At 38.7% G+C, this 24733-nt stretch overlaps 1 protein-coding gene across 2 annotated transcripts in view; it reads right to left on the reverse strand.

Moving 5' to 3' along the window:
- LOC124621884 (sterol regulatory element-binding protein 1) overlaps positions 1 to 24733 on the reverse strand; it is an 85102-nt gene that overhangs the window by 55299 nt on the left and 5070 nt on the right. For both annotated transcript variants that reach the window (XM_047147354.1, XM_047147355.1), the window contains exons 4-8: positions 17489 to 17651; positions 17164 to 17354; positions 16728 to 17000; positions 15260 to 15455; positions 7289 to 7473 (exon numbers count right to left, since the gene is read on the reverse strand). In XM_047147354.1, the coding sequence (XP_047003310.1) occupies positions 7289 to 7473; positions 15260 to 15455; positions 16728 to 17000; positions 17164 to 17354; positions 17489 to 17651 (1008 nt within the window). The remainder of the gene's footprint in view (positions 1 to 7288; positions 7474 to 15259; positions 15456 to 16727; positions 17001 to 17163; positions 17355 to 17488; positions 17652 to 24733) is intronic.

The following is a 24733-nucleotide window of genomic DNA, read 5'->3' on the forward strand; positions in this document are numbered from 1 at the left end:
AAGCTTTGTATGCTATGAAGTAAACAGTCAAATTTCAATTAGGCATGGCAGCGGCTTCTTATTGACGAATCACATAGCAGACAAAGCCACCAACTTCTAAAAAGTACATGATAAAGATGCACTTACAATGTCACAGATAAGACAGTACAAATACGTAACAATATCAGTCCCTGAGCATAAAATACATGACATAAATCATAATCATACATGAAAATAAACTTTCTACTTACAGACTCTTGTCTGTATCACTCGCACAAACACTACTCATTCAAATAATTACATAGCGTGCAACTAAGGTGTTAAATGTGCAGCTTTCAGCACTCAACCGAACCGTCTAGCTGCTTTATCCGGGCAGGCACACACTACTCAATACCTCCAACTATACTCATCAGGCCGAAACACTTATCGCGGCACGCCGAAGGCATGTGAAATGCTTCATTCGCATTACCGAATACTAAAGCCGTCACACAACAAAGGTTATGTAAAGCATCTGAGCATACACTTACTCCTACAAGAGAGACCTTATGCGAATGCAGTGCACCATGGAACAGCACAAATAGATGAACCATTGCAGTATGCTTTCAGCAGATGAGTGGCATAAACATCTTGTTTGCGTCCCATCTGCAGAGTCATGAGCGCGCTTAGTTTGTTTACTTCCTTGCCGCAGCTACTATTCGCGTCCGTTGACACTGAGTCGTTAAGGTTCATTCCTACAGAAAAGCTACCATCAAGATCAGCTTCCAGCCCGACCACGCGCATTTGAAATCTTGACAAAGTTCAAATACCACCACAGCACATCATCGGTATCCTACTATCCATCACAAGTAGCATTGTCTACGTCAAGATGGTCAATGACAAGTTATGTCACGCTGTTGTGAGGTGAGCAGTTGTGCAAACACTCTCAAGTTCAAACACTCCGATGGTCACGTCAGGGCAGTTACTGTTGACCATGCAGGCAAGTAGGATTATGCACACTAAGAGTCTTCGAACTCCCTTTCGAAGTGGCACCAAATGTATTTACTGCAGTTTTCCGACTGTATGGGACGGTAATTAACCACGTGGCTGAAAAATGGAACACCTTTGAAACTTACCCGGTCCTCAGCGGTGTCCGACAAGTCAAAACTGAATTAAAGAAACACGTGCCATCCTACTGAATCATAGGTGGATGTCGAGCAATTGTAATGTACGATGGACAGCCTCGTACTTGTTCTGGTTGCAGCCATGAGGGTCATGTACGCTTGGTGTGTATTCAACATCACGTTTCACAAATCCCATTAGGTGAAACGGCACCACCTCCTAGGGTAACGGCCGTCCCCATCAATTACGCAGGGGTGACAGGGTCGACCGTCGTGGAAGACGAAAGACCGCTTCAAAGACAGGGAACGTTAGAAGAGTGTTGAAGAAGAAGACTAGGAGGTAAAAATTTTGTATGGGCACAAAAATGTGACTCTATATGGGTACAAATGGATGCAAGTTGTAGAAGTTATGCAGACGTGAAGATTCCTGCAGAGGATATAGTAGTGAAGAGAGCTGCATTAAACCATACTTCCGACTGAGGATCACAACAACAATAATAATATTAACCTGTTGCTTCTTGTAGAAAAATTTAGTAATGAAAATAATTAACCATTAAAATAAACCACAAATGTTTTACAATACTGCAAAAATAGTTTGTATTGCTATTGTGAAGTACAACAAATAACATTTAAGGCATACTAATTACTGAACAATTCTTTGCAATTTTTGGAATTTTATAGTAAAATTAATAACTGTAAATATATTTATACATACAACTATGGCCAGAATATTGCCGCTTTTCTGTTTTGCCACTAGCAAATATGAGTTGTTGTGACCATTGATGTCACATTATGCAACAAAGCCACATGAATTGTCAATAATGATTATTTGTCATACGGACTATAAACGTATGAAGTTAAGCAGAAAGGAGCTTCAGTCCCACAAAAAAAATTTCAGAAGGCTGTTATGAATTGTCCATGACACTATGACTTGTGTTAAAATTACTGTTGCAACATTGCAGCAAAAATGTGAAGACATGAGCAGTGACCTCAGTGTGAGATGCTACCCATGTTGCCATACTGCATTGTGAAACATCCTTAAGCAATGTAAAATAATAACCTACCTACTCATACCTTCAACAGGATTAGGGTTCAGTTTGTGATGCAGTTAAAGAAAAGAAAATGAATTAAACATTTATGCCACTCCTTTACTGGACGAATTAATATAACGTTTTTAACAGTGATGTTTCATTCCCACCCTTTAAATTTCACTGACTTCACAAACCCTGCCTGGCAACATCACTGCTTGCTGACTTTGGAGAGCATTGGATAACTTTCGGTAAGTTTGATGAACTTTCTGTGGTGTATTTGTTTTTAAAGTAATCACATCATTTAGGTAGTTATTTGATCATGAATGAAACTATGAAACTTTCTTGAAAAAATGATTCGACTGAGGACACAATACGCATTTGCGGCACATGGATACTGACTGATCTCATTTTCATTCAATTAGGTGAGTACTATCACTTTCAGACCCGGTACGCACAATTGTGGGGGTGCGGTTTATTTGCGCTGCAGCATCATATTATTCCGCTATGCAGTTGAGTCCCAAGTCACGCGACTGTGCAGGAATCGCTGTTTCGTATACAACTCAATTTATATCGATATCTCGTTACAGATGCGAGATATTGTGTCTTAATCTTTGGTAGTTTTCAAGATGGCGGGTCGGAAGCATGTCTGCCGAGGTAAATGTTTATTGTGCTTTATTTATTGCATTTTGACATTTGGAAAAATGTGTTTGAGATTCCGAAAGGTGTACAGAAGTAAATAAAAATATGTCCGCCACAATTATTTGAATACTTTCATAGTGACAATGACTGTAACATCCACACGCACAATTTTGCGTGTTGGGACTATTTTACCGGCATATGGTCATTTTCGGTCGATGTTTGTGGTTACGATTCGGAACACATTACGGAATAGATAAGTCATTTTACTATCGTATTTACGCATTATTTTCACAGTTTGTTTATTTGTTTCGTTTTAGGGCTTACTGACGAGGAAATTCTAGCCATATTAGATGACTCTGAAGTGGAAGTCTTCAGTAGTGATGACGAATTGTTAGATACAACTTGGACTCTTCCAACAATCAAACCTAGACTTGGAGAAAGCTCTGAATCTTCTGAGGAGGAGGAAAATTGTAACAATGCTTCTGCAACAATACTACCAGTTGCTCCAGAAGTTCAGGACAATTTTCCCAGTCAACACAGTAGAAAGAATTCTAAAAAAAACAGTGGAAACACATCGTCGTTTGTCCACTTGGAGAAAAAGACAATTCATCTACAAAATTTTTGCGCACTTAGAGAGTGAGGTAGGACAGGAAATTAAAACTCCAATGAGCTATTTCAGCGAGTACTACCCAGAAGATTTTTTTCAGTTAGCATCTGACTGCACTAACAGTTACTACTTTTCGAAGAAAGGGAAGTTGCTTCATACAAATCCTCAAGACATAAAAAAGCTGTATGGCATGCATGTACTTGTGGGATGCATTAGATATCCTCGTACACGTATGTACTGGCAGAAGTCATTGCGTATGCCAACTATTGCAGATTGTATGCCTAGAGACATGTTCTTCACTCTCAGAACAGCACTGCATGTTGTGGACACTAACAACATTCCACGTGAATCAGAAACTAATAGATTGTGGAAAGTACAACCTGCAATTAATGTTGTATTCAGTGCTTGTTTGAGACTTCCACGCCCCTCTGAAAATGATTATTCCATTGATGAGCAAATGGTACCATTTACTGGACGCTGCACATTGTCTCAGTATGTTCCAAACAAACCGCGCCCTTTGGGAATTAAAAACTTTGTTTTGGCAACAACGAAAGGTTTAGTACTTGATTTTGAATTTTATTAAGGTAAATCAACTCCTCTGCCAGATGTTGGCCTTGGTCTTGGGCCATCTGTAATACTTCGCCTTGCTCAAACATTACCTCAAGGTGCAAGACTATATTTTGACAGATATTTTACAGCTTTGCCATTATTGCAATAGTTACTTGACCTAAGGCTGGAAGGAACAGGAACCATAATGAAAAACAGAGTGAAACCAGTTCACCTGACAGAAGAAAAAAGACTGGAGAGAGGAGATATGGAAGAATTCTGCAGGGACAATGATAAAATAGTCATTGTCCAGTGGAAAGATTCAAAAGCTGTGACCCTTGCCTCAACTTGTACAGGATGTGAACCTGTAAGCAATGTTGAGAGGTGGAGTAAATCAGAAAAGAAGTACATCTTAGTGCCATGTCCTGCAGTCGTGGTGAAGTACAACCTGTGTATGGGAGGAGAGGACCTCTGCGATCAAATGATGGAGACCTACAGGACTTTCTTGAAGACAAAAAAATGGACTTTAAAGTTTTGATTCATTTACTTGATTTGGCTTGCGTCAATTCCTGGTTACAATACAAAGTTGAATGCGAAGCCAATAAAGTACAAAAGAAAAGCATTTTAGATCTTTTGGATTTCGACAAGTGATTGGGAAAGCGCTAATTTCTTCTTCTTCAGGACAGGAACATGAATGTGAATCCAATGAAGAGCCACCAAATAAAATGTACAAATCAGCAAACACACCATGTGATGAGAAGCGGCTAGACGGACATCATCACTGGCCAACTGTTGATGATTTGCCTTCAGCTCGTTGCTGCAGGCAAAAAAATTGCAAGAAGAGGACGAGAACCAGATGTCTGAGGTGTAATATTTATTTGTGTTTGTCAAAAGACAATAATTGCTTTCGTGAATATCACTGCAAGAAATGACATAAATATGTAAGATAATCCCGACCCACACAATCGTGTGGGTTTAAAATTTGTATCAAAATTAAAAAATAAAATTTTCTAAGAAATTGGTCCATGATTCTGTATTTTTTTTAGTTACAAAAATGCATTTATTTCAAAATTTTTATTTCAAGTTTGGGTGGGGGTCTGAAAGGGCTATGTGCACACTGCAACCACATCACTTGATGTAGCAGGTGTAAAATTACAAAAAAATAAAATAAAAAATAATTTTCTGGCACCAGAATTATGTATATATAAGAAGGCACGCAGTAGGGCATTGCAGAGTAGGAAAAGGTAGTACACTATGTGACACAAAAACCAACAGTGTCATCTGTCCATAATGTGATATAAAAGACAGACCTGCTGGCCAGTACTTATCTTCAGGATGTGAAATGTGTAGTACTGGAAATAGTCACATATAAAAGTGATTTTTTTCCTTGTTAGTTTCTTGGCAATGACAGAAAAAGGAAAGACAGGTCACCAGACCCCAGAATGAAGGGCATCCACCTGTAGTAAGGATAAGGGCAGATAAAGACGAAGGGAAACTCAATTTTCTTTTGATACAATTAACTGCCCTTGTCTGTAATTTGCAATTTGTGGTGAGTGAAGAGCATTTATCATTGATTTTCCTCTTGTTCCAGGTATGGTGAGGCTACGGGAGTTGGACGAAAATATCGAAATACCTCAAGAAATACATGCTTGCCAATCCTGCATAATGCACTGTTATATATGACCACCAATGGCATCTATGCAATGTCCTCAGCATCTTGCAAGTGTGAGACATGGTCGAACAGTGTTCTGCAGCTGTAAATTCCCTGTATCGGAGCTAAGTGAATTCAAACATGCCCAAAGTGTTTGGTGTTCAAGATACCCCGTGTTGAAGATATTACTGCATACAAGGAAAGCGGAAAAACAAATCTGCTAACTCACAATGCAAATGAAAGTGTGTATTGAGTGATTGTGGCAGATGGTCACTGAAGAGGATTGTGATGAAAAATAAAACAGCGGCTGCAGAAGTTGCTGCAGAACCAAATGTTGCACTCACAAACCCTATCAACACCAGAACAACACGAAAGGAGCTCCTTAACAAGGGAATCGCTGGAATTCCAAAACCACGCGCGCGCACACTTTGGCCGAAAGCTATGTTTATGTCTTTTTGTTGTTCATCTTTACAGTGATCAGCAATACCTCCTTCTCCCAATATTGTTGACATATCAACCTAGAGTTTCCACTGTTTAAATTTGCTTAACAGCTTAAGATGATTTTAATGTAAAAAAAAAAAAAAAAAAAAAAGTGGTGGTTCACACCACACTTATCTATGAACAAACCTTTCAAAGTCGTACTCAGGTAATTTCACTGAAGCGCCAAAGAAACTGGCACAGGCATGCATATTCAAATACAGATATATGTAAACAGGCAGAATACGGTGCTGTGGTCGGCAACGCCTATATAAGACAAAAAGCGTATGACACAATGGTCAGATCAGTTATTGCTGCTACAATTGCTGGTTATTAAGATTTAAGTGAGTTTGAACATTATGTTATAGTTGGTGCATGAGCAATGGGACACAGCATCTCCCAGGTAGCAATGAAGTGAGGATTTTCCAGTATGACCATTTCACGAGTGTATCATGAATATCAAGAATCCAGTAAAACATCAAATCTCCCACATCGCTGCAGCCAGAAAAAGATACAGCAAGAACAGGGCCAACAAACACTGAAGAGAATCGTTCAACATGACAGACGGGGAACCCTTCCGCAAATTGCTGCAGATTTCCAAGCTGGACCATCAACAAGTGCCAGCATGTGAACCATTCAACAAAACATCATTGACATGGGCTTTCGGAGCTGAAGGCCCACTCATGTACCCTTGATAACTAACATGACACAAAGCTTTACGCCTCGTCTGGGCCTGCCAACACTGACATTGGACTGTTGATGACTGGAAACATGTTGCCTGGTCGGATGAGTCTCTGTATTGAATGGCTGGACGTGTACGGGTATGGAGACAACCTCATGAATCCATGGGCTCTGCATGTCAGCAGGGGACTGTTCAAGCTGGTGGAGGCTCTGTGATGTTGTGAGGTGAGAGCAGTTGGAGTGATATGGGACCCCTGATATGTCTAGATATGAGTCTGACATGTACTGATATTTACATAAGCATCCTGTCTGATAATCTGCACCCATTCATATCCATCGTGCATTCCAACACATTTGGGCAATTCGAGCAGGACAATGCGACACAGGATTCATGGTGTCAATTGCCTCTAGCACTTCTTCAGACAACAGTCGAGTCCATGCCACGTTGTGTTGCGGCACTCCTGCATGCTCACAGGGGCCTTGCACAATATTAGGCAGGTGTACCAGTTTCTTTGGCTCTTCAGTGTATAACCATGAAGGGAAAGACCGTTAAGGTCTCAAGATTTCAAGTCTGCTTTACCTTTGTTATGTCAAAGTCTGCTTGCTTTCGGTGTCTCCAGAATACAGTTGATGCAGCTGATTTTGAAGGCATTACTGGATCGCCATATACAAATATTTTAATGAGACAGCCAACCAAAATTATAAAATTGAAAAACCACAAAAACAGTGATGTGCTTGTCAAACTCCATATGCCTCCATCAGAACCTACAGGAAAAGAAAAGGTGGATGCACAACAAATTAGTTTTTCAGAGAGAATTAAAGTTTATGTTTTACACTTAAGCGCAAGTAGTCATTCTCACTCAGTTAAAACAATATTAAGTTGTTATTTCATCTTTAAAATCTCTATTAACAGAAAGATACACAAAGTATCAAAATGGCAGTAATATAGCCTCTCATTTCCTACAGATTGTGTGTGTTTTGTGTGATGATTTATACTGAGTTTCCTCTCCTTTAGGAATCTGTATTCTTTGTTATCTCTATTATATTTCTCTTTTACAGCACAGGAACTTTTGCCAGAAATTCAATGGTATTTTAACATTGATTAGCTTTAGCACTAGTCAAACTGTTCCTGTTATGGTGGTTTACAAAGACTTTTCAGATGCACCATAAATGTTGTTAGTCATTCATTCACATATGTTCTGTAAACTGCATCATGAAAGAGAGCTAACTAGGATGTGAAACACATCAAACTGTACTGTAGATCATTCCTGTAACGTACACTAATAACAAATAATACACAGTGTTGAGCGAGTCACATTGATAAATATGGGGATTTATTCTACATTACTTTATACCAGGTGTAATAAAAAGATATGGCCAAACTTCCAGCTAACCTTCCTTGCACAAAGAGGAAATGTGTTATAAGAACATGCGTCTGGAAACACTTGACTTTCATGTTAGAACTAATTTTCTCCTTTTCTTCGTAACAACATTTATCACGGGAAATGCACAGAAACAGAACGTAAAAGCAATACATGAAATGTTTTCTTACATGAAATGTTCTGCAGTCAACAGCCAACACCCAGAGAAATGAACGCAGGATGATTTTAGTAGTTTTAAGGTCCTCTGATACTGTGGTCACTGGAGGTGGAGCACAAGATTGGATTACATAAGGATGGAGAATGAAATCAGCCATGGCATTTACCTGGAGTGATTTAGGGAAATCACAGAAAACGTAAATCTAGATGACTGGATAGGTACTTGAACAGTCATCCTCCCAATTCCTTGGCCTCTATATTCTCTTGACTTAAATCCACCAGCATTTTAATTGTGGAGGCGTTTGAAAGCTTTCATGTACAGAACCCCAGCACAAGATGTACAGAGACTTTGTGACTGTGTTGAGGAAGGTTGAGAAACAAAACACAGTTCTCCAGAGACACATCAGCACACCAGGGAGTCAATGCAATGACAGGTTGATGCACGTATCCTTGATAATGGAGGGCATTTTGATTATTTCATTTAGGAATGTGTTTTATACTGTGTTTTCCATGATTAATGTGTTGAAGAGTAGGAGAAACTGAGATCCAACTTGAAAATAAAATATTTCTGGATCCATGTCTGTGTAACATATTTCTTCCTCTACATTTACAAATTTTTCCTCATAGATTGGCCACAGATTTTGGTTACATCCTGTGTAAGAAAGTGTATTACAGGAGAAAAACAGCTGCTTTGAAAAAGTAGTGCATGCTCACTGATTACTACTTTTGGTAACTGATTTCTACTTTTGGTAACTTTCCATCTTCAACAATGCAGTTGCTGTTTTCCATAATACTTTGAAACAAAACATTTTTGTAACATCATAAACCACAATCAGCTGTTCATATACTGACAAACTCAGAATCTGTTTAATATGAACATTAGTTTTAACTGGAATTCACATCCTGGAGCCTAAATATCTTGATAAATTATAGATAGGGTGGCCTAATAAGATTCACTTTTAATCTGTTTTTATTATCTGTGGATTTACAATTTCTTTTTCAATGACAACTAGAAAACTATTACACATTCATATTGGAATAAATAGCTCCATTCTGAAAGCTAGATAGAGATGCATATTTAATGGAAATTTCCACAGATTGGACTACTCTCCTAAGGCAGTACGCCCAATCATCCAGACGATTTTTTTTTAATAATACGTTTCACACTCATGTCACACAAAGAGATATTATTACCTCAGAAAATGGAGTCTAGCCCTGTCCATGTTCACTGATCTGTACTTCTGGTAACTACAAGCCATTTTGATTTGTTTGGTATTGTGTAATACGAGTCTTAGTAAGATTAAGCCATTGTTGTGAATCAGTTGTGAGTCCATCCCATTATCCTCCTCGATGTGTATAGTAGGGGTGTGTTTGTGCCTTTATCAGTAAACTTGTGTGATCAGCAAACATCACAGTTTTTGAAGAGAACTCCAATGTCCTGGGTAAATCATGAATATAAAAAAAAAAAAAGAGAGTGGGCCAAGCACCAGACATTTGAGAATATGGACAGTAGGGAGATGAGTCTATAATTATCTCCACATTCATAGATGGAGTTTACTACCTCACGATTCAGTCAGTTGACTCACGAGTGATTATGACATTAATTCAAAAGGGGGAGAGGACTGCACAACTATCTTTAAGATGTAATTTTTTCCGCTCTCTTCAGTTTCTTCCCACATTCTCTGGATAGTAATGCACTCTTTTGGACAGTCTCCAGAGCAGTGAAGTTCTAGGAGATGCCTATACTAAACCAACTAGACTTCCAACATTTGCCTGATTTGGCATGTTTGACCACAGTCCAGTAGATAGTCCTATTATTAACATTACTGTCACCAACACAATCTCTAAAATGCTTTAATTCTGCCCATGTTACCACTGTCTGATCTGTTTGAGGTTTCAAGAGCAAATGTTCCTTCTACATTATCATGTAGCGATATTCACAACTATTACACCAAGGGCTAGTTATAATTTCCAGCCAGGCTAGATGCATCACTGCATCCAAGGTGAAAAAAGTGTAGACACCCCTGACCATTTCTCATAATGCTGTGGCTGTTTTCACACATTTCCATTATGATGATACCATGCATGTTCAGAAAGTAAGTGTACTGGGCTTTTATACTTATTTAGAAAAAGCATATTTGGAAAAAAAAGAATATAGTTGAAACTCCTGTTGACTATTTTTTCAGATAATAACCATCCTGTTCAAAGTATGTGGTGAGCAATAGCACAAGCTTCTTTATGACCTCCTCGAAGAACTATCCCACCAGCTCCTTCTCCCACTTCAGAACCTCTTTCTCCACCTGTTTATTGGCTGAAAATTTAATTCCACTCATGGGTGTCTTCAGGGAGGTGAAAAAATGATAGTCTGAAGGTGTCAAGTCAGGGGTATAGGAGGACAGGTTCAAAACATCTGAGCCGGGGAGCACCTCGGTGGCTAAGGCTGTGTGAGGATGGGTGTTGGCATTCAACAAGCACACTCCTGTCTTAACATTCCCCTGCTTTTGTTTTGCATGCTCCTTTTGAGTTTCTCTAGGGTCTCACAATATTGTTGTGTATTGAAGGTCTCATCCTGAGAGAGAAATTCAACCAAAATGCTGCCTTTTTACTTACCAAACACCGAGGCCATGGCTTTTCCCCCAAAATTGTGGTTTTAAATATTTTAGCAGATGGGGAATTGGTATGATACTACTGTCACAACTGTCTTTCACACACTTCATTTTCAGTCGCAACAGAACTCAGAAAAAGCTCACCTTCTAATTCAAGTCACTCAAGAAACTTGCGAGCACTATTCACCTGATTTTTCTTGTGCTGCTCTGTCAGATATTTTGGGACCCATCTTGTGTGCAGTTTTTAGTGTCCCAGCATTTCAGTGATTATCTCTTATAAGAGAGTTCTGAAAACATCGCTGAAATTTCATCCACTGTCAAATGGCAGCCTCCATGAACAGTTTCCAACTTTTGCACCAACTCATCAGTCAAAATAGAAGGTCTTCCACTCCTCTGTTCATCATGAACATTTGTTCTGCCCCCACTAAACTCCCTAAACCACTTTAACACACTTGTTCTGTTCATAATAACATCGCCATAAATTGTTTCCATTCGTGAAAAAATTTCAGAAGGTGTTACTCCTTCCACAAATAGAAAGCGGTTCACAGTTTCACTCCCACTTGGCAGGATTTCTTAACGACATCTCTCACCCTACTGGACACATCAAAGTGATTTTACATTCCCCCACGTGCCTGTGACGCTCGTTCTGGTCACAGGATCCCTTGTACCATCCTCAAAAAATCAACAGCCTGTTATGGTCACAATACACTTATTTTCTGGACATGCATTGTATTTTACTTTAATTTATACAATTTATAAATAGCCACTCAACAAAAAATGCAATTACAAGACTTTTTAATGTTTTGCACAATAATAATACTTCTGAATGCAAGAAATATCTGTGTTGAATATGAATATTATTGAGCTTGCTAAACGTTAAATTACTAACAAGGGAAACTCCTCATCGCATCCCCTCAGACTTAGTGGTAAGATGACACAAACAGCCCATCAAAAACTGAACTCAGATCGAGAATGAAAACAGGAAGAAGGGTTACTGAACTGTAGTTGGGGAAAAAACACACACACACACACACACACACACACACACACACACACACACACACACAGTGGGCAGTCCAGGCTTAACACGTGCAACACAGACGCCAGTGAAAGAGCTGCAACATCATGGGTAAGTGGTTAAAGTGCTGGCAAAGTTCAAAACTGCCTCATGCCTTTTGCCTTTTTTTCCCCCCACAACATTATGAACTGTAAGTCCGGTCATTAAAATGTTTGTGCTTTTTCTGTGGTCTTAGCAGTTGTCATACTATACAGTGGTTATAGAAGCAGAGTCATGGGGTAAGATTACATTAGCGTTGCAAGTTAATGTGATAAATAGTGCGAGCATGCGAGATACCACATAGAAATCCCATAGAAATGAAAACAATAAATAAAAGGGCATGAACTATGTTACAACAAAGGAATTAAGAGCCAAAACTTCCAGAATGGAATGTAACTCCAAAACAAATAAAAAACATATGTTTTGATGGAGCACAAGCAAACTATGTGATTGTGAAACTGTTGCGTTTATTTGTTGTAGCTTATGTGACAAACTATTATGTTTTCATCATTTCCTTGGGAGTGATCACATTCAAATTCATACGAACACCTAAATCATGCAAGGAGACATATCTCACTCAGTCACTAGACATAGAAAATTAGGAGCATCGATAATATATACCTATCATATGACACATGTACTGTCACTAATGCCGTATATGACACACCAGGTATGTTTTCCGGTGGAAGATTCAGTTGACTTATCGCCTTGTCGTCAAATGTTTGCAGTTCCCGTTCGAAAGCCACTTCCTTTCGGCTGCTAACAGAGTAGTTGTACAGAATCAGCTCTCATTATAGGTCCCTATCTTATACATCGTAGTTACACCACGAAACAGACACAAATTTGACTACAGCAAAAGAAAAGAATGGAAAAAAAGAAAAAGTAGAAAAGAAAAAACCATTAATTGCACGAGCAACATCTTTTGCTAGGACCATTCACTGTTCCTAATTTGCCTACTTTTTCACAGTTTAGTACACCTTCTTCCTGCTTTCATGCTTTATCTGTGTTCAATTTTTGATGGGCTGTCCACTGGGCCCTCTTAACACTAAATCTGAGTTGGGGTGGGGGTGGGGGGGGGGGGGGGTGGGGGGGAGAGCATATAGAGGGGGGGGGGGGTGCAGTGGGGAGTCTCTCTTTTAAGTATTTTCGATGGAAGATGATGTTTCTTATACGTTATATGGTCACTTCTACAGCACAGACTTAGATTAGTTTATATGTTGTGTTTACTACCCAAGAATAAGGATTTTTTTTTTTTTTTTTTACTGCAATATAGGTAAAGCAATTTTCAACTCCTATTTACTATCACTATTTGACACTTACAAGAGGATCACATGACAATCTGATTTTTGTATTGTTTTATATGTACCTAAAGTAGTTAGACTTAACTCTTAAAAAATTCTGAGAAATTTGATTTAGAAGCTTTCAAAGCATTTTTAGTACCTTAAAGCACGGTCATGTATTCAGCAAACTGCATAGCTCTGTTGTAGAATGTTCGCCTGTCATATGGGTGGCCTGCATACAATTCTAAGCCACAATAAGTTTTTAAACAAAGGAGCACATTTTATGAGCTTTTTGAAGACAAAATATTTAGAGATGAATGAGAGGCCACACAAGAAGTGGTTGTGACAGCCGGTACCAGAAGCACTGAGGACGTCCATCCGCAACAGAAACATCGCTGCACACAAACCAATCAGGCTGCCTGTGAGAATCATGCCTCCTAGAGTGGCAGCAGCACCAGGAAGAGAGGCACATGCTTAAGTAACTGTGCAAGAGCAGAAGTTCAGAGCTGCAAATTGAAAGTCAGTCTGAGTCTTGCTAGCTAATTCCTGCAGAACGTTTATCATGTCTTCAAGTCGTCGATAGAAACAGTGGCCAAAAGACAGACAGTAGTCAGTCTTCAGTGTTAACGGAACAGCGAATAGAATTATCATGTATGGACAGAGATTGTCTGCCTAGAGATTTAACTGAGTACTGTTAGTTTAGAAGAGTTCCTCAGACAATACATCAAGACAGAAGATTAGTTCTGAGCACATTATTTAGCTTATGTTCATGGAACTGTAGTCAACATGGGACAGATAGGCTAAACTTGCATTACCAAAGTTGAGTAATATACTTTACTATTCACCATTCTGTGTTACTTTAATTCTGTGTGTGTGTGTGTGTGTGTGTGTGTGTGTGTGTGTGTGTGTGTGTGTGTGTGTTTGGGTTGGGGGGGGGGGGGGGTCAGTATAGGTGTGCTGCCCTAGGAACCACGCATCCATCCTACCAGGACACCCGTATCAGTTCAAATGGTTCAAATGGCTCTGAGCACTATTGGACTTAACATCTATGGTCATCAGTCCCCTAGAACTTAGAACTACTTAAACCTAACTAACCTAAGGACATCACACAACATCCAGTCATCACGAGGCAGAGAAAATCCCTGACCCCGCCGGGAATCAAACCCGGGCGTGAGAAGCGAGAACGCCACTCCGCAACCACGAGCTGCGGACACCCGTATCAGCCTTTCTTAGAGACAAGTAAAATTTTCATCAATGTGGAGCCCCTGGTCCACAACATCTTTTATAAAAGATTGGTAATTTGCGATGAAACCTGAATTTTTGTTTGTGATACGCAATTAGAAATAACAAGATGTGCATTTTTCGTAATTGCTAGTTGAGATATATTTGCTTAATTATTTAAATGACATAGGTTTTCAAACAGAATGGAAAAAAGAAAAAAATGACTAAAGCAAGACTCAAATTAGCGATCCATCCGATACCAGACATGAGGTCAATTTGCATTGAAGGAACTAAACTACAAGTCAGCTGAACACTCTACCATAGACTTGTGTTGCCTGTTGAAAAATCTACCTTACTTCAGGGCATTAAAGAAGCTTGGAAATCCTCAAAGTCTATTTTCTCAAGAAATTTTGAGAGTTGTGTCTAACTGCTTAGTGGGATAGGTATTTGCACAAATATAAAAGGTTACAAAATCTGATTGCCATATAGTTGCCTTGTAAATAATTGTATAATGTAGACACTCATACTTCTACAGCTGTAGACACTCTACAATGCAATTTCTAATGAGCTTTTACTTCCACAGCAGCTTTTTAATCACTAAAATAGTCACATTTGGCAATGTTTGCAAATCCATGAAATTTATTTCTAGAGTCTTTATTCAGGCTAGACAACAACAGTGAATTTAGATGCAAAATCTACAGGTAGTTAACAACATTCTGAGTTATATTCAGAATACATAAGCTGACAAAACCAGTATCTGCTGTGAAAGCACCACTTTACACACATTATTTTGCGAACTGAAACACATAAATTAAAACAAATTTTATACAGTGAGAACAAAATATTTACCTTCATCACTTAGAATTGTTCTTCCTACTGTACTTGGTTGGAGATAATCAGTATCTGTGTTCATGTATTTGTTGAGAACTATACCAAATGGGTTAAATGCCATAACAACAAACATGAACATGCAAAGTGTCATTCTGGAGTGGTCAAGCATTCCACTGCTGACCCTGTGCATACAGTCACTATCTTCTTTCTTCATCTGTGAGGAAAGAACAACTATGATAATTGCTGAATTCAAGAAAAGTAAACAAGGATAAAAGTGCATCATGTTTATGAAATCTGGTTGGAGACCTCACTGCAACTCTCTACTGATGAAATGGCTACTCAAATTCCAGTTAAAAATATAACAACTGTAGTAGTAGTAGTAGTAGTAGTAGTAGTAGCAGCAGCAGCAGAAACTTAAGCAGGAAGTGTGTATTGCAACCACTAGCTAAGTAATGAAAAAAATTTATAAAATCAGTGACAGCTTATAGACTCAATGAGAAAAGGACACACACAACGACATACAAGATAATAAAGGGCAGATATTTAAGCTTTAAAGTTTATGACAACAAATAATTATTCTATTTGCTTGGGTTCCTTCTCAATCCTATTAAATTCTTAGTTTTGAGGATACTGAGTCAAGAATTTGAACTGCATTTCTATTTATATGTAACATACATATATACAGCTGCAATGAGCTCCTGAAATTCACATACACTGATTGAAAACTGATACACAATCCAGTTTTTGCCCAATGATGCATAATCCAGTTTCTGCCCAAATTAAGAGTAGATACGCCATCTATTACTGATACAGTTCAAATCTTATAATGTGTGCGATAAATAATATCTGCTATCTCATCATTATGACACAAAATATTCCAGTGTTCAGTTTAGTTTTTCAAATTAAGTTTACTTTATGAAAAGAATTGTCTAGTAGGATTTAACACTGAAATGAATAAATAATATCTGTTGGCTGGTGTGATATGAGAAATAGCACTCAGTTTACATTCTTTGTGACCGTAATTTCTCAACCACTAGCTAAGAGAATGAACACACAACAAATACATAACTTATTACATAAAATAACCAAAAGAAACTTTTACATTTTCACAAGACACTGCAGTAGAGATTGCGAAGGAAGATCCCATCTACAGAGCTGTGGTAACAATGAGGCGTTATTAAATCGCGTTATGTTCTTTTGTTGTGATAGGCCTATGAAGCTGTGCTGCCCAGCCCATTGCAACTGTCAAGGATCAACTTACGCTGACTCGACTATAGCAGTGACACAGAAAAAAGTTTAAAATTATGTCTTACGAGAAGAGAGAAGAGAAGAGAGAGTGTAAATAATACCTGAAATGAAAATGTATCTGTTACTTCATTGGTACCAGCAAGTGACTCAAACATATCAAAACCTTCCGTCTGTTAGAAAGCGATATCTATTATACATATGTCTGAAGACATAAGAGTTTAACAAAGCAATAACATACCTCCATTTCAAATGAATTCTCAGGTGATGGTGGTACAGAACTGTCCGAATGAGGTGGTGAAAGCGATGGAGAAGAAATGTCTGACTGTGGTGGTGTAATCTCCCCATCAATGAACATTTCAGACTTCACACTTTCTGGCTTCAGCAGCTCTTGTAAGGACTGCTTCTGAGCACTCATTTTTAGAGACATATTTTCTTGCTTTAACTTTGCATTTGCATTCTGGAGGTATCTGATATAATCAATGGCCTTACGTAAAATTGCTGATTTATTTAACTGCAACAAAATAAATAAAATACCACAATCTGTGACCAATGACATAAAAATGTATTCTGCATTATTGTTATTAGCTATTCCACACGACATGGATTCTGTCGTGAGGAGTAAGATTGCTAATCCAAGTGAAAAATATTTTTGTTCGGGAATGTTAAGTACCAACCTTTGCATCAACTCCGACTACAATATTTTTCAATTCAATAATTTTATCATTTATGCTTGTTCGATAGCGTCTTTCAATAGCATTATGAGCACTTCTCTTTACTTCCTTCACCTTCGGTTCTCGAGTAGTTGGAGTCACAGCTGCTATTCCATTGAGAGCAAGTTTGTCAGTGTCCAGCACAACTGGAATTCCTGTAATTGTTATTATTAGTGATGAAATACATTTGACAGGTCAAGTAAAAGCACAAATCAATGAATGAATCCGGACTATTCAGTTATGATATGAGAGTGTAATTAAGAAGTGGTGCATCAAACCAAGCCCTCACCTGTAGCAAGAATTGTACCATTGGCAGTATTTACTAGTGTGTGTATTGAAGTTCCAGCAGGAGAGGGACTGGTTGTTGAGCCCGTTACATGTGACGTAGTGTACATGACTGCTGTTGATGTCATCTGTGGTTCTGATTTTAAGAGTTGTGTTTGGAGAAGTACCTATAAATTGAGATCCAAGAATGAAAAGTGAATATAACCCATAAACCTCTATACAAATAAATTTGTTCTCAGAAAAAAAAGTAACAGTATATGACTTAATTAGTTGCGAACTGTTGGAACCAAAATAATTTTGGAATGGTATGAGAAGTTAGGGCAGATGGGGGGTGGGGGGTTAAAAATGATTCTTATGAGCTGTTGCTCACTAAGTGCAGAGGGGGACACCCTAAAGCCAGGAGAAAAGTTTTAAAAATCTTTAGGAACAAAATTTAAAAGTCTCTGATGCTATTTATACAAATTCCCAATCTACATTTTTTTCTTTTATATGAGTATAATGCGCAACAAATCACATATTTTAAATACAATTTATTTCCCGTACCAGAAACTAGTTTTCACGCCACTGCAGACTCACCATCAGATGAAGGTGTTACAGGAAGATAACACAACCCCTGTGCAGCTGGAAGCTGTAGTCGTGCTGGTGGATATAACAGAAATTCAGTTACAGGTAACAAAAAGCTCATAAAATGAAAAGGTTATTACACCTTGCGTGTGTAATGAGCTGCTTATTCCACAAACTACTTCTTGCCAGTAACTAAATTTCCATTTAATCTGCCTGTAACATGACCATAGCATCTAGCTGCACATGTTTGAGTATAACCAGCACTGTTACACCTCCATTTGACAATAAGCTTGCAGCAGCTTGTAATCTAGTTAATGACAATTGTATCACAATTAAAGAAAGTGACTTGTTACATATCATAAACAAATAAATCACCAGAATAAATACCACCCAATATTACTGTACACTTATAATGAGAAGCGTAGGAAGAAAATTAATAATATTGAATGATCATACTGACTGCAGACCGCTTTAGGCGTACTTTGTTAGAAAAGCACATCAAAGTTTCTGAGATATGCACTTTCATTTCTCATCTCTAACACACAAACAGTTCAAGTGTGATCCTACCAACTTAGTACAAAATTTTAAGACTAGTGTAAGAAACATAATCACAGCTTGAAGAACATCACTTTGTAACTAAAGAAAATTATAAAAATTATTAGTAGAGTTGCACTTTGGAAGTATAGTCTGTAAATTTTGTAAACACTATTTTATGGAGTAAATCTAATCATCTTAGACAAGTCACAATGCCTTAGGGAAACACAGAGACAGTCTCATAAACATTATGTTTTTGTTATATATTTCAGCCTCTGATTGCATACATGGTCTCTCTATCGGTTTCAACTTATTACCAAATCATCAGATGATTCTCTGGTGTTAACTTGGCAATAACTCAAACCCAACAAAATGGTATCATATAAGATCTTGAGGCTGAAATATATAACTAAAAATGCATTTGTGATTGATCAGTATACGCAGTTGCTGGCATTGTCAAAATTTCATCAGTGAAACTGGTGGTCAATGATTTGAATGCATCATTATTTATGCCAAAGTCGTCATCTGGAAACTCAGTTTCATTTGTCTAACTCTTAACTCACAAGGTGAATTTCCTGTAACGTATACTACGAGGTGTGGTCTCCAAGACCCCTATCTTTAAACCCAGTTTTAAGCTGTACATCATTTGAAAATTTAATTTATGTTATATAACGTTAATGGTTACAAATATATAAGTGTTGTTTTAATACCGGTATGTTGTTGTTGTGGTCTTCAGTCCTAAGACTGGTTTGATGCAGCTCCCCATGCTAATCTATCCTGCGCAAGCTCCTTCATCTCCCAGTACCTACTGCAACCCACATCCTTCTGAATCTGCTTAGTGTATTCATCTCTAGGTCTCCCTCTACGATTTTTACCTTCCACGCTGCCCTCCAATGCTAAATTTGTGATCCCTTGATGCCTCAGAACATATCCTACCAACCGGTTCCTTCTTCTTGTCAAGTTGTGCCACAAACTCCTCCCCAATCCTATTCAATACCTCCTCATTAGTTATGTGATCTACCCACCTAATCTTCAACATTCTTCTGTAGCACCACATTTCAAAAGCTTCTATTCTCTTCTTGTCCAAACTATTTATTGTCCATGTTTCACTTCCATACATGGCTACACTCCATACAAATACTTTCAGAAACGACTTCCTGACACTTAAATCTATACTCGATGTTAACAAATTTCTCTTCTTCAGAAATGCTTTCCTTGCCATTGCCAGTCTACATTTTATATCCTCTCTACTTCGACCATCATCAGTTATTTTGCTCCCCAAATAGCAAAACTCCTTTACTACTTTAAGTCTCTCATTTCCTAATCTAATTCCCTCAACATCACCCGACTTAATTCGACTACATTCCATTATCCTCGTTTTTCTTCTGTTGATGTTCATCTTATATCCCCCTTTCAAGACACTGTCCATTCCGTTCAACTGCTCTTCCAAGTCCTTTGCTGTCTCTGACAGAATTACAATGACATCGGCGAACCTCAAAGTTTTTATTTCTTCTCCCTGGATTTTAATACCTACTCCAAATTTTTCTTGTTTCCTTTACTGCTTGCTCAATATACAGATTGAATAACATCGGGGAGAGGCTACAACCCTGTCTCACTCCCTTCCCAACCACTTCTTCCCTCTAATGTCCCCCGACTCTTATAACTGCCATCTGCTTTCTGTACAAATTGTAAATAGCCTTTCGCTCCCTGTATTTTACACCTGCCACCTTCAGAATTTGAAAGAGAGTATTCCAGTCAACATTGTCAAAAGCTTTTTCTAGTCTACAAATGCTAGAAATGTAGGTTTGCCTTTCCTTAATCTTTCTCCTAAGATAAGTCGTAAGGTCAGTATTGCCTCACATGTTCCAATATTTATATGGAATCCAAACTGATCTTCCCCGAGGTCAGCTTCTACCAGTTTTTCCATTTGTCTGTAAATAATTCGTGTTAGTATTTTGCAGCTGTGACTTATTAAACTGATAGTTCGGTAAGTTTCACATCTGCCAACACCTGCTTTCTTTGGGATTGGAATTACTATATTCTTCTTGAAGTCTGAGGGTATTTCGCCTGTCTCATACATCTTGCTCACCAGATGGTAGAGTTTTGTCAGGACTGGCTCTCCCAAGGCTGTCAGTAGTTCCAATGGAATGTTGTCTACTCCGGGGGCCTTGTTTCGACTCGGGTCTTTCAGTGCTCTGTCAAACTCTTCACGCAGTATCGTATCTCCCATTTCATCTTCATCTACATCCTCTTCCATTTCCATAATATTGTCCTCAAGTCCATCGCCTTTGTATAGACCCTCTATATACTCCTTCCACCTTTCTGCTTTCCCATCTTTGCTTAGAACTGGGTTTCCATCTGAGCTCTTGATACTCATACAAGTCGTTCTCTTTTCTCCAAAGGTCTCTTTAATTTTCCTGTAGGCTGTATCTATCTTACCCCTAGTGAGATAAGCCTCTACATCCTTACATTTGTCCTCTAGCCATGACTGCTTAGTCATTTTGCACTTCCTGTCAATCTCATTTTTGAGACGTTTGTATTCCTTTTTGCCTGCTTCATTTAATGCATTTTTATATTTTCTCCTTTCATCCATTAAATTCAATATATCTTCTGTTACCCAAGGATTTCTACTAGCCCTCGTCTTTTTACCTACTTGATCCTCTGCTGCCTTCACTACTTCATCCCTCAGAGCTACCCATTCGTCTTCTACTGTAGTTCTTTCCCCCATTCCTGTCAATTGTTCCCTTATGCTGTCCCCGAAACTCTGTACAACCTCTGGTTTATTCAGTTTATCCAGGTCCCATCTCCTTAAATTCCCACCTTTTTGCAATTTCTTCAGTTTTAATCTACAGTTCATAACCAATAGATTGTGGTCAGAGTCCACATCTGCCCCTAGTAATGTCCTACAATTTAAAACCTGGTTCCTCAATCTCTGTCTTACCATTATATAATCTATCTGATACCCTTTAGTATCTCCAGGATTCTTCCATGTATACAACCCTCTTTTATGATTCTTGAACCAGGTGTTAGCTATGATTAAGTTATGCTCTGTGCAAAATTCTAACAGACAGGTTCCTCTTTCATTTCTTAGCCCCAATCCATATTCACCTACTATGTTTCCTTCTCTCCCTTTTCCTACTGTCGAATTCCAGTCACCCATGACTATTAAATTTTCATCTCCCTTCACCACCTGAATAATTTCTTTTATCTCATCATACATTTCTTCAATTTCTTCGTCATCTGCAGAGCTAGTTGGCATATAAACTTGTACCACTGTAGTAGGCGTGGGCTTCGTGTCTACCTTGGCCACTATAATACGTTCACTATGCTGTTTGTAGTAGCTTTCCCGCACTCCTATTTTTTTATTCATTATTAAACCTACTCCTGCATTACCCCTATTTGAGTTTGAATTTATAACCCTATATTCACCTGACCAGAAGTCTTGTTCCTCCTGCCACCGAACTTCACTAACTCCCACTAACTCCCACTATATCTAACTTTAACCTATCCATTTCCCTTTTTAAATTTTCTAACCTACCTGCCCATTTAAGGGATCTGACATTCCACACTCCAATCTGTAGAATACCAGTTTTCTTTCTCCTGATAACGACGTCCTCTTGAGTAGTCCCCGCCCAGAGATCCGAATGGGGGACTATTTTACCTCCGGAATATTTTACCCAAGAGGACGCCATCATCATTTAACCATACAGTAAAGCTGCATGCCCTCGGGAAAAATGATGGCTGTGGTTTCCCCTTGCTTTCAGCCGTTTGCAGTACCACACAGCAAGGCCGTTTTGGTTAATGTTACAAGGCCAGATCAGTCAATCATCCAGACTGTTGCCCCTGCAACTACTGAAAAGGCTGCTGCCCCTCTTCAGGAACCACAAGCTTGTCTGGCCTCTCAACAGATACCCCTCCGTTGTGGTTGCACCTACGGTACGGCTATCTGTATCGTTGAGGCACACAAGCCTCCCCACCAAGGGCAAGGTCCATGGTTCATGGGGGGGGGGGGGGGGGGGGGGGGGGGGGGGGGGGGGGCAATACCGGTACTCCTTGTTGATTTTATTGCACTAAATAAAGAGTCAACAGAATTTTATTTTTGTAAATCACATACATCCGTGAAGCTTTTTCAATAGTACACATAAATGAACTGTTAGAGAACTGAATTTTACATTCTGAAAAATTATGTTATCTCTGTAAAAAGCAAATTATCGCATAAAACTAATTTACGGGGTTTAAACTTGCATATAAAAACTGAGCTCAATAGCCAGTAAAAGAAAGGCTGCCAAATTAATATTCACTACTGAGATCTACGTCTTTCTTTACCTCCACTCAGAACACATTTAATTTTAACTAACACTAAGTATTTTGTTGGAGAAACAGAAAGGTCCTCATCACCACTGTACTGAAGTTCTTCCTCTGAATGGTCCTCTAGTTCGCTAGCAGAATTCTGATCACTGGCTACTGAATAATCATTATGTTCTTTATATACTTCTTGTTCTATGTGATTGACACCATTCTCCATCCACTGACTAAGAATTTCATCAAACTTAGAATGCGTCAAATTGTCACATTATTGCGAACACATTTTGTACTGAACTGATGAAAATAGGTGCGTACTTCATGAGACGTGGTCTAGGAGACCACATCACATGTCAACAACACGTCAGTAACAATCAAATAAGGTGATAACGCAACTAACAATAATAATTTGTAGGGTTTGTGAATAAAGGAGGGTAGCTGGTGTATAAAAACATTCTGCCATAGCTGACCTATGAGAGCGACTTAGAAATTCTGGCACGGTCTGGAGACCACACACCGTGAGTTAAGGGTTAACAGTCTTTACCTGTTTGTTTTCTTCTAAGGAATCGAAACATTTTTATTCAGTCTTTCAATGTGTTATTTCTGTACTTAGTACACGTTTTCCTTTGCATACATGAAGTATGATTTATGGTAATGAAGTTTTAACTTTTCATCACTTTGTCCTCTGTATATTTAGCTAGTAACTCACTTGTAATCAAGTCTGGTGAACAACAGGAGCTATTGGTATAATCTTGTAAGTGTGAATTACGCTATGTAGATGGCATCTGCAACATTTCGATTTGTGTGTTTTAGTTGTAGGTGTCATTCATTCACACCCTTTGTTTACAATATGTTGTTTTTTCTTGTGGGTGATGGCTTGGATCAATTTGCTTACCAGACCTCAACAGGTCTCGTACAGATAGCAAAACCATTAATGGGCATGTTAAGGGATTGGATCATGTTGTACACTAGACCTTGAAGATTGCAATACTATTTTTTTGATCAGTGCTATCACATCAGAACAGTAGCATCAGATCTATTTTGTAGCCCAAGGTCTATTTTAGATTATAAAATTATAGTTTGATTTTGGCTTAGTGACGACAACAAATGTGTCACATGCAGAAACTTTTGTCTTTAATGAGGGTCTGTAATTACATATTTAACTATAGCATATCCATGGTTTAGGCTGGTTGGAATGTCATAGTTTGTTTCAGAAATGGAGAAAACAAGTACCATAATATTTTTTTACATAAACTACAAATTACATAGTTACAATATTAGAGAAGGAAAGTTGCTACTCACCAAATAGCAGAGATGCTGAGTCGCGATAGGCACAACAAAAACAGACCTGCAACACAGTCATGAACCTTTCCTCCAGAAGCCTTAGTCCCACAGAAATATCAGTCCTTTCCACAAAGGCCGCACCTTTTGCCCCACCCCCAAATTCAATCATGTAGGGCTTTTTAAAGACCTTCTCTCCTTCTCCAGGTCCGTACAGTGGAAACACTTTTTCACCACCAACTCAACCAATGAGACTCAAACAAAGACCTATACTGAACCTTGCCCAACTCAGCTCACTCCTCTATCCAACCGTGATCCACCCCCACTGCCTCCAAACCACCCTCTGTTAACTTTCCAGAATTTCTTAACCTCGAACCTTGCTTCACCATCATTCATCAAATCCCTCAACATACACACTAACATTACATCTGCAGAAAGAACTTCAGTACACCATCTAAAAACTAATCCTGACCTTATAATCCTACCTGCAGACAAAGGCTCCACCACAGTTGTTTTGAACCCCAAGGATTACGTGGCGGAAGGACTCCATCAGCTGTCAGATACTTCC

Source organism: Schistocerca americana, chromosome 7 (assembly GCF_021461395.2).
Source record: "Schistocerca americana isolate TAMUIC-IGC-003095 chromosome 7, iqSchAmer2.1, whole genome shotgun sequence".
NCBI lineage: Eukaryota > Metazoa > Arthropoda > Insecta > Orthoptera > Acrididae > Schistocerca > Schistocerca americana.